General features: G+C 41.0%; 1 protein-coding gene across 1 annotated transcript; it reads right to left on the bottom strand.

Moving 5' to 3' along the window:
* Positions 1–9,678: 9,678 nt before the first annotated feature.
* LOC123402305 (60S ribosomal protein L14-1-like) lies at positions 9,679–11,193 on the bottom strand. The gene is made up of 5 exons (XM_045096205.1): positions 11,090–11,193; positions 10,892–10,993; positions 10,228–10,357; positions 10,026–10,138; positions 9,679–9,939 (listed from the first exon to the last, which is right to left on the bottom strand). Exons 1-5 carry the CDS (start codon positions 11,090–11,092, stop codon positions 9,883–9,885), a joined length of 405 nt encoding a protein of 134 aa, XP_044952140.1. The 5' UTR covers positions 11,093–11,193; the 3' UTR covers positions 9,679–9,882.
* Positions 11,194–11,449: the final 256 nt, after the last annotated feature.

Here is an 11,449-nt window from a genome sequence, read left to right as displayed (position 1 = left end):
CTGGCGTGCACTAATCAGTGTATATATCCTCAGAGATATCAATTGCAGTGTTCTATTCAAGTTTCTTTCCACCCTTTTCCTTTTTGTCATCTTCCATTTTCTTCAACTGATGCTTTTGCTGGGAATTTGCACTCTTGAAGATTCTGATGACACTGGCAAAGTTTCTTGGAGGAACGCTGCAAATGAGTTAAGTTGATGAGAACCTAGAGATTCATCAACTTACATTTTGTACCTGTCAACAGAGTATAGGTGCAAGGAATTTGGAGAGGTCATACGCGTTCTCAAATTTGAAGAAATTGAAATTTTAAAAGTTGAGGATTTTGAACACTCGGTTGAGAATTTGACTAGTGGGTTTGAGGAATTTGACTAAGCATTCTGATCTTGGGTTCGAGAGTTGTGCAGATTCGAAAATTTGCACAATTGAGGAATCACATGAAGAATTTTAGTGGCTTAGTGAAATTCATCAAGTGTTTGAGGAATTGAGTGTGCGAAGCTGATAGACAGTGAGGAAAAGTAGATTTTTCGAATCTAAGATGAAATAGTAGATCAAAAGGGGCAGTAAAATAAGATTGTAATTGCCATGTGAGACGAACACGAAGAACAGAGGCAGTAACAGTAAGAAGCTCTTCGGTTCGAGTCTACTACGCCCTAACTTGGCGTGAGAGGGCAGCTATGGCGGCGGCGGATGTAGATGTTCCGCTTCCGGCGTGAGTTCGACGACGGAGAGGTTGAGGCGGTGAAGCTGTTCCTCACCGGCGACGAGATTGCTAGCGGTGGCGCTAGGTTTGAACTTGAGCGGAGAGAAGGACGAGAGGTCGAAGAATTTTCACAGAGGGGGGTAAGGACCTATTTATAGCTCAGGTGAAAACGGTCCGACCGAAACTATCGGACCGAACAGCCCTTGCACATCCGTCTCCGCATGACACGTGTAACCCACGATAGAAGTGGTGGAGATCGTGCTTATCCTAGCGTGGGAAGTGGGTTCAATTACTGTGTAACGTCATACAATTCCTTTTTGAAGATTTGAGGATTTCGTTGCAAAATCCTCAGCTGATAAGGACACATCGAGGATTTTGAACAAAGTTTCAAGTAGAACGCATATGAAGAATTGAATAGACTCAGTTGAGCATAGCATACATGGAGTAGGGTCCGATCACATTCACTTAGATGAAATATCAAATTCAATAAATAGCTATAAGTGAATGTTGTTGAGGACTTTGAAATCTCATTCTCTCTCTCTCTCTCTCTCTCTCTCTCTCTCTCTCTCTCTCTCTCTCTCTCTCTCTCTCTCTCTCTCTCTCTCTCTCTCTCTCTCTAGTGTTTTGAAGATTTTGAAAATCATCAAGTGTTTTGAAGATTTTGAAGATTTTGAAAAACTTGAGGATTTTGTGACAAACGAATTTCAACTTTGAAGAAAAGGCAGCTTGAAGGTTTTAAAAGTTGGGTGGTGGCGTGACCCACCGTATAAGAATGATGATTTCAGGCACTGCGTACAATTGTCGTAGGGTCGTGAGAACCAAATTCTTCATTAATTTCCTCACATTAAGAGTGATATTCTTCATTAATTGAAGAAAATCGATTCTTCGTGTGTTGCACATCTAAGTCATCAATTTTGCATAAGTGTTAGGATGTGTGCATGTTTTTACAAAATATTTGAAGACTCTAAGATATTTAGCTCACACCTCAACTTGCAAAACCTTTTCTCATCCAAGGGATTAGTGAAAATATCTGCTAGTTGATCGTCACTCTTCACATGGTCGATGAAGATATTGCTCTTGAGGACATGGTCCCGAAGAAAATGATGACGAATCTGGATGTGCTTAGTCTTTGAATGTTGTATTGGGTTGTATGCAATCTTGATTGCACTCTCATTATCGCAGTAGAGAGGCACATTCTTCATGTTGATGCCGTAGTCCTTGAGAGTTTGCTTCATCCATAGCAATTGAGCAAAACAGGATCCAGCAGCAATGTACTCAGCTTCGGTAGTGGAGAGAGAAACACAGTTCTGCTTCTTTGAGGACCAGAAAACTAAAGATCTTCCGAGGAAATGACAGGTGCCAGAAGTTGACTTGCGATCCACACGGTCACCAGCATAGTCAGAATCAGAATATCCCACGAGATGAAGATTTGAGCCCTTGGGGTACCATAATCCTAGTGTTGGTGTGTGAGCTAAGTATCGAAGAATATGTTTCACAACCTTATGGTGTGATTCCTTCGTTTTTGCTTGAAAATGAGCACACATGCAAACACTAAGCATTATATCTGGCCTAGATGCACACAAATACAGTAAAGAGCCAATCATCGAGCGATATACGTGCTGATCGAATTCTTTACCATTTTCGTCAATGCACAGGTGGCCGTTGGTAGGCATAGGAGTCTTGGCGCCTTTGCATTCATGCATGTCGAATTTCCTCAGAACATCCTTGAGGTATTTCTCCTGTGATATGAAGATGCCATTGCGATGTTGACGAATTTTAAGACCTAAGAAAATTTTTAGCTCCCCCATCATAGACATCTCATATTCTTCACTCATCATGTAAGCAAATTCATCACTGTAACGTTTGTCAGTACAGCCAAATATGATGTCATCGACAGCCAAATATGATGTCATCGACATATATTTGGCACACAAATAGTTCGCTGTCATAGGATTTTGTGAAAAGAGTTGGATCGAGTGAACGAAAGCTTTTCTTCATGAGGAATTCCTTCAATGTATCATACCACGCCCGAGGGGCTTGCTTGAGGCCATAGAGTGCCTTTTTGAGTCTGAATACTTTGTCTGGATTCTTTGGATCCTCAAAACCTGGGGGCCGAGCAACATATACTTCTTGCTCAAACTTACCATTGAGGAATGCACTTTTCACATCCATTTGATATAAGGTAATGTTATGATGATTAGCATAAGCAAGTAGTATTCGAATAACTTCAAGTCTAGCAACAGGTGCAAAAGTTTCATCGAAATCAATTCCTTCAACCTCTGTGTAGCCTTGGGCTACAAGTCGTGCCTTATTCCTCACCACTTGACCATCCTGATCTTGTTTGTTTCGGAAAATCCACTTGGTGCCGATGATATTGTGCTTGCGAGGATCAGGTCGTTTGACGAGCTCACATAGATCATTTAGCTTGAATTGAAGAAATTCATCTTTCATGGCTTGAATCCACTCAGGTTCCATGAAAGCTTCAGCAACTTTTGAAGGTACTGTGATAGACACAAAAGAAGAATGCCCAAAAAAGTTAACTAAGTGTGAAGCTTTTGAGCGAGTGAGAGGATCTGGCGCGTTCATGTCATCGAGGATTTTGTCAAGTTCTACTTCATTTACAATCCTCGGATGAGCTGGTTAAGGATTTCGTCTGGACTAAGGAATTTGTTCTGGACCAATTTCCTCAGGAGCATCTTCTTGATTTTCATCAGTGCTGGGAATGATTTCTTCAGCAATTTCCTCAGTGTTGATTGCTTCAGGCCAGAAACGACGAGGAGTGTGATATTCTTCAAGCATGGTTCGTGCCATCTCAACCGGAGTCATGTTCTTTCTTTCAACGACGCCATTCTGTTGAGGAGTATAATGAGAAGACAATTCGTGAGAAATACCAAGTTCATCAAGATAATCATCAAGACCCGTGTTTTTGAATTCTGTCCCATTATCACTTTTGATGTGTTTGATTTTGACGCCAAAGTTCATCGAGGCCCTTGAGGAAAATCGTTTGAAGATTTCCTGCACTTCAGTTTTATACAGAATGATATGCACCCAAGTATATCTGGAATAATCATCAACTATGACAAAGCCGTATAAAGATGTTGCATTTGTTAGAGTGGCATAATGAGTAGGTCCAAATAGACTCATGTGAAGCAATTCAAATGGACGATTAGTAGTCATGATAGTTTTCGAGGGTGTTTGGATCTCGTCATTTTTTCAGACTCACAAGCACCGCAGAGATGGTCCTTGAGGAATTTGACTGATTCGATGCCAATGACATGCTTCTTCTTTGCGAGCATGTGCAGATTCCTCATGCCTGCATGACCAAGTCTTCGATGCCATAGCCAACCTTCCGAGGTTTTTGCTAGTAGGCATGTGGCTGGTTGAGGACCTGTGGAAAATCAACAATGTACAAATCTCCTCTCCTTACACCTTCGGAGACTTTGGATCTGTCAGATTCCATGATGACAACACATCTATATTATTCAAAGATAACAACCATATCAAGATCACAAAGCATTGAGACTGACATGAGGTTAAATCCAAGGCATTCAACAAGCATCACTTTGTCCATGTGCCTGTCCTTGGAGATAGCCACTTTGCCAAGTCCCAATACCTTGCTTTTACCTTTGTCTACATAAGTGATTTGCTTCAGTGGTGATGGAGTCAGTGTCATGTTCATCAACAAGTTTTTGTCATCAGTCATGTGATGTGTGCAGCCACTATCAAGAACCCACTCAGTACTCTTGAGTTTGTCATCTTGCAGATGAATTAGTACACCTTACCATCTCATATGCTTCAGACTTGAAGAATATGATATCAATTTCATTAGATAGGAATTTCATCATAAACAGTAAATTTTAGGACGTGTGAAATGTTATCATTTCATCAATGTTAGCTTGCGTCCAATCAAGCATTTTCCTCAGGTCTTCAGCAAATTCTTCACATGATGATTTTATGTGGAGACCTGACCTGCAGAAATGATTAGTTTAATTTCTTCACCACCCAAATCTGAAGGGGTGGCAAAGAGTTCATCATCCTGCGAGCACCATATGAGAAAGGGGGCATTGAAGATAATGCACTTCTCTTCACAGTAGGGGGTTAGAGTACTCAAATGAATAGGCATAGAAATTTTTTGAGGATTTATAAATATAATGATTTGAGGAGTAATGATCATATTCATATCCCTTGTAAATTCCCTGCATATCAGAAGCATTAGCACAAGTACGTGCATAGTTTTGACCATTTGAGGATTTTGATCCTCTTAAAGACTTTGGTCCACCTAAGGAATTTGATCTCCGGTTCTTGTTCTTCCTGAAGATTTTTCATGCAACTTTTGGGGACCCAAATTTTCCTCAAGGATGGTCCATTCCTGCAGTTTGTCCCAACATATCGAGCAAATACTTCACGAGATTGATTTTTAAACATTTTATAATTGGAGTCAAATGACTTATCTGAGAATAAGATAATTCACATGCAAAGCCTGTTAGATTGGATGGATCAACAGGAGGTCTTTTAGCAGCAAGCCATGAGGTTTTGGGATACTGCTCAGGTTTCCAGTATGATCCATCAGCATTCAATTTCCTCTCAAATGCAATTCCTTCTTTCCTTGGGTTCCTGTTCAATATCTGTTTTTTGAGCACATCTTAAAGGGTTTGATGCCCTTTTAGACTTTTGTACATGCATGTCACATACAATTTCTTCAGTCATGCATTTTCTTCAGTAACATTTGTGGTTTCCTCAAGTGAGGAATTTGATACCACATGAGTAGTTAAAGAATTTATAGCAATAGAAGCATTTGATGATTCTGGTGAATAATTGGCAGTTTCACGTTCGATGCATTTTAGACATGGTGGAATAAATTCAACCTAAGTGGCACTGATCTGTTGCGCAAATAATGAATCGTTTTCCATTCAAAGATCATCATGAGACATCCTCAGCTTTTCAAGATCAAGTTTCCTTTGAAGAAATTCATAGGAAAGTTTCTCATGATCAGCCAAGAGTATGCCATGATGATCTTGAAAATTTTCAAATCTGGACTGAAGACTTAGTGAGGATTTCTCATGAAGAAATAGGTTGGAGCGAAGTCATCAGCATAGTCATCGGTGTAGATGGCGTTGTCGTTTTCTTTAAGGTTGAAGATTGACTTGCTGACGAATGTGGTAGCCAGTGCAAGACTTGCCACACCAGACTCTCAGTCTTCTTCGGATCCTTCCTCTTCATCACATTCTTCAGATTCTTCCTCAGAATCCATTTCCTTGCCAATGAGTGCCCGAGACTTTCTGAAACTAGTCTTCTTTTGCGATGAGGACTTTGAGGATGAGGATTTGAAGATTTTTTTGCTTCTTCGAGTCATCAGAACTTTCATCCTTGTATTTCTTCTTCTTTGATTCTTTCATCCATCGAGGACAATCAGCAATATAATGACCTGATTTCTTGCATTTGTGGCAGGTTTTTTCTTGTTGTCCTCAGATAAAGATTCTGATTTCTTCATATCTCTTCTTGAAGATTTACCAAACTGGCCACATCTTGTAAACTTCTGGAATTTCCTCACGAGCATTGCAAGCTCCTCTCCAAGTTCTTCAGGAGCACCAATGCTGCAATCCGAGTCTTCTTCTTCAGATGAGGAAATTGCTTTGGCCTTTAGTGTACGAGGTATAGAATAGCTTGGTCCATACAGATCTCTCTTTTCTTCCTGTTGGAATTCATGAGTATTTAGTCTATCAAGTATATCAGCAGGATCAGGCATCTTCTAGTCTGATCTTTCTTGAATTATCAGAACCAAAGTATCAAATGATGAATCCAAAGATCTTATCAGTTCCTTCACAACTTCATGATCAGTAATGTCTCGAGCTTCTAGTGCTTGTAGTTCATTTGAGATGTTAGTGAGGCGATCAAAGGTATCTTGGCAGCTTTCATTGTCAAGACTCTTGAAGCGATTGAAGAGATTGCGAAGAACATCAACACGAGAGTCACGCTGAGTTGATATTCTTTCGTTGACTTTGGACTGCATTTCCCAGATTTGTTTTGCTGAGCCAAAAGCACTCACTCTACCACACTGACCTTTGCTCAGATGGCCACAGATGATATTCTTCGTTTGAGAATCAAGTTGCTTGAATATTTTCACATCAGCGACAGAGACAGTAGCAGCAAAGGAAGGAACGTCATGTTCCACAATATACCAGAGATCATTGTCAATTGCTTGAAGATGCATCTGCATCTTCGTCTTCCAGTAGGGGAAGTCTTTTCCTTCGAAAGTGGGACATTCTGTAGTAACCTTGATCATGCATGCACTCGACATAACTAAAATCACACAGAATAAGGAAGTACCTTGCTCTGATACCAATTGAAAGTGTGTTATATCGACTAGAAGGGGGTGAATAGGCGATTTTTAGAATTTCTTCGCTGCGGAAATTCCTTTTGAGGAAATTCCTCACTGATGAATAACTTGCAGCGGAAACAGCAAAGGATCGGAAGTGCAAAAACTACAACAACAGTTTTCTCGATGAGGATTATGGAAAACAGTTTGCACAGTACTCAGGCACAGAGTAAGCAGGTGAGGATTAACAGATGTGAAGAATTTTGGTTGAGGAAATTCAGAGAAAATCTTCAGCAAATTCTTAAAACACAGACAACAAAAGTCTTCAACATACAATATTGATGAATTGAAAGAGTTGAAGAAATAGAACTCGTATCACAGTGAAGACATTTGTTGATGACCCAGTTCCAACTGCTGTGACAGTCGTACGTCTGGTTTGGAGCGGCTTGCTATTGAAACCAAAGGACACACAGTCCCTACCATATACTCCTTGAGCTAAGGACACAGTCCTCGCCCAACACTCGTCGTAAGTCTTCAGGGCAGACTTCCAAACCCTCACAAACTCGGTCACCCGACGATCCACAATTGACTCCGGGATTGCTCTAGACCATGGCGTCTAACCGTTTGGAGGATGCATAGTCTTTAAAGATAAAAGGCTTCAGTTACACACAGGAACAAATTCTTCAGTGATGATCAATCACTTAGTTTTAGGTTTGTGGTTTGGGGTATTTCCTCACTGATGATTTACTCTCGAAGACTGTGAGGACTTTGGGTTGATATAAAGTTTTGGGGGGAGGGGGGGGGGGGGGAGGGGCAGCTATTTATAGTCTGAGTGCATCTCGACATGATTTGACATAAGTACCCTTAAATATTATGACCATTGGTGTGGATAAGATCGGTGAGATGGCTCAAATTACGGCAACGGTCGGGATTTTTAACTGTGAGAGTCCTCATGTCTCTCATATTCCTTACTTGAGGCTTTTGTAGGATTAGGCTTGGTTGACCATCATAAGGAAATTCATTCCGTAGTGTTATCTTGACCCCTTTAACAGTACGGTGTTTCTATGAAACAAGAGTGAAGAAAATGAAACAGAAAGAATAAATATTCACGTTTCAAAGTGTTCGAACTGATTTTTTTCAAGACACGCCGAGTTACTCATCATCAATATCCTCATGAGGAATATCAATTTCATCGCAATTTTCTTCGCAATTCAAATCTTCAAGATAAGACCAATTTCTTCAGCCAAAGATATACATTTTTATGGGTCGATATTCATCGTATAACTCAAACTCCTCAACAACTTATAAATCATGTGTACACTAATGAACACATTAGATACTTAACTTATAAGTTTTTAAACCATCAAAATCACTAAGGACACTAGATGCACTTAAAACATGAGAAATATGGAAGACACGGACGCGAGAGTGGCTAGCGCGTGGTTGGTTGAAAGAGGAGGATTCAAGAAGGAGAGCGTTTTGAAGGAGCTTGGAAAATGAATAAAAACTTGACTTGAACTGAAAAAGACGGTGGTAAACATTCATAGATGGGGTGGAAATAATCAAGCGTGAAGCAGGTATGGGCCAGACGAAAGATGGAGCAAACGCAAACTCTAATCTAATCCTTTAAAGGAAAGAACTATTGTACGCATAGTTCGGTTTGCGACTCTTGCCTGCTGATTTACTAGCATGGATGTAATAACAAAACATCTTTTAGATCACTATTTTAATGATCTAAAAAATCTTACATTAATTTACATGGCTCTGTCTAGGAACATGTGAAAGAACTTTTACCCGAGTTTCAGTGGTTTGGGGTTAAGTGGATGCAACGTAATGCGAATAAGGCCAATGCTTTTTCCAGGGAAGGTTGGCAGAATACAAATTGTAAGACAAGTTCCCGGTTTCAGCAAGCTACCTCGGAGTGTATCGCTACTTAAATTAATAGAGCGCAGCACTTTTCATAGAAAACAAACAAAAAGATGGCAACAAGAATCTGTTGCAAAGTGTCAAGCACAAGGGGATTTGACGATTTAGTTTGCAGTCACAGAGAAAAAGAAGCCCAGGAAGATTACAAAAAGCTGTGTTGCAAATCCTGAGCGCAACACAAAACTGGTTGCAAAAGAATATTAAAATTTGGTTGCAATCAGTAACAACAATATATTACTACACAGGTTTGCAAAGGCTTTGCTGCAAAGCGTTGTATAAAAAATGGCACAACAGAAAGAACATGGTTGGAAAGGCATGGTTAGGGAGCAAAGGCAATCCATGTGTCCATTTTAAGATGATATAAACTATTTAAAGTTAGATATATGTAATTGCGTTGAAGCGTGTGATGACAAGGTGATACTGTCAAATAAGTCAAAATATGTTTAAGTACACATAGGAAAGAAAAACCAGATTGCATTATTAATAGTTTAGCAGGTGACGGATCAATAATGATTTTGATCAGGAATAGAATTAAGGAACAACCAGACTTTGTTTTCATCCCATTCAGATTACAGTTTACTGCACAATTAACAGTTCCACTTAAATTTAAAAGATCCAACTCAACTCTGAAAGGCAAACCTGACAAAACCTATATATTGTAACCAACTATAGTGACAGACAAAGGGCATGCCAAGTTCTAACAGGTAATAACCACTGGAACACAATGACAGTCACAAGTAAAGACGGATAAACAAGCAACATTCAAATGAAGGCAGCGGCACATCTGTAGCAAACTAGCTTGGGTATTCAATAACAGCCATGAAAAGATATGAAATAGTTTCCTGAAAACAGTTGTACTAACTCTGGCTTTAAGAACACTGGAACATAGAGCAGATCCAACTTGGAACAAAAAACTCAACATGCAACATCCACTAAGGTATTCTAAGCAGCAACCTCCTTCTTGAGCTTGGCAAGCTCTTGCCTGATAGCACCACCCCTCTGTTCATATGCACAATGACGGTGTAAGTAAGCAGGTGAAAAAGGCATGCACTTCACTAAAAAACCATATGGTAGGATTTCCTCACCTTAATCTTAGCCAACATGACCTTGAACCTGTCAAAGTCATTCAGCGATGCTCTTCTCTTCTGAACAATAAGCTTCTTGCCCCAGGAGCTGTTCTCCCATTTGGTTTTCACATCTACAAAATGGCACCATGAATTCAAATAAGCATCAACTGAAGAAATATCGTAACATTGCAGATGCGAGTATCACAAGATTGGTAATTACCAGCTTCCTCCATGGCCTTGATCAAAGTTGCCTTTTTGGGGATACGCTTGATGTCAATCTTGATGTCAGTCAGTGAAAGACGCTTGAAGTTCATCTGGCACCTGATCATATCAGGAGCGTCGACGAGTGCCTGATTCAAGGAATGTAACAAAGTAATGAGACTCAGTATTCATAGGACCACAACATAACTAACCAGAATTAGAAAACACAGAGAAGAGCAGACTGCTACAGACTTGATGCAAGATCATATGATAACTATTAACAAGCATATGAAGTATATTTTTATAGGTAAACAGAAATAAGACGATTGATATTGAAAGCTATGCAAGATACAACAACTATCACGGTAAACAGCATTGTCAGCTAACCCCAGGTATTGCTCTATACATCACCTCGGTAATGGAACTGCGACCGACCATTTGCACAAAAGCGCAGAGGTTACAGCTAATAATAAACTAACAGAACAATTTCTAGGATGTGCCAATCCATTTGGTGTTCATTAGAAGCTACACTAATAAAACCAAATAGATCCCTACATTTCTACCGCAGAACAAACCATACCAAAAGATTTCCTACCACCAAACAGAGCATGCTATATAGAACTCTAGATCTACTACCCCACCACAGCACGTCGAAGCTGCAACCAGCGTAATCAGGCACTCACCCGGTTCTGGTCGACGACGTCGACGATGACGACGAGGCGGCCGTAGTCCTTGCCGTAGTTCACCAGGGCCACCCGCCCGATCTCGACGAACCTCTTGAACGGCTGCACGCAAAGCACAAGCACCGAGCACCATCAAAACACGCGTCGCCGAAAAACCTTACTGGAGCCGCACAGATCAAAGGCGGCCGACCCACGTACCATCTTTGCGGCGGCGAGGAGCGAGACGGCGACGATAGGCGGGTGGGCGGGCAGAAAGGCAAGAGGAGCTAGGGTTCGGCGGCGAGAGCCAATTATAAAGGCAGCGTGCAAGCCCCGGTGAGCCCGTGGATCGTGACGCGAGCTCTGCTGGCCGTCCGATGCAGGTCAGAGGGGTTTGTGGGGGGTTTCCCGGGTTTCTGGGCCTTGGAATGAATAATGGGCCCTGGTAGAGTCGTCGTCTCTAACTCACTCACTACTTTTATTATTGGGCTTGCCTAAAAAAACTACTTTATTGGGCGTATGTGCAAAGAGCCCAAATTAGGCCTCGCACACGAAGCAGCAGTCGCCTCGCACACGCGG

The sequence above is a fragment of the Hordeum vulgare genome, chromosome 6H (assembly GCF_904849725.1).
Source record: "Hordeum vulgare subsp. vulgare chromosome 6H, MorexV3_pseudomolecules_assembly, whole genome shotgun sequence".
NCBI lineage: Eukaryota > Viridiplantae > Streptophyta > Magnoliopsida > Poales > Poaceae > Hordeum > Hordeum vulgare.
The sequence above is the reverse complement of the archived record's forward strand: the minus strand, read 5'-3'. Positions and strand labels throughout refer to the sequence as shown.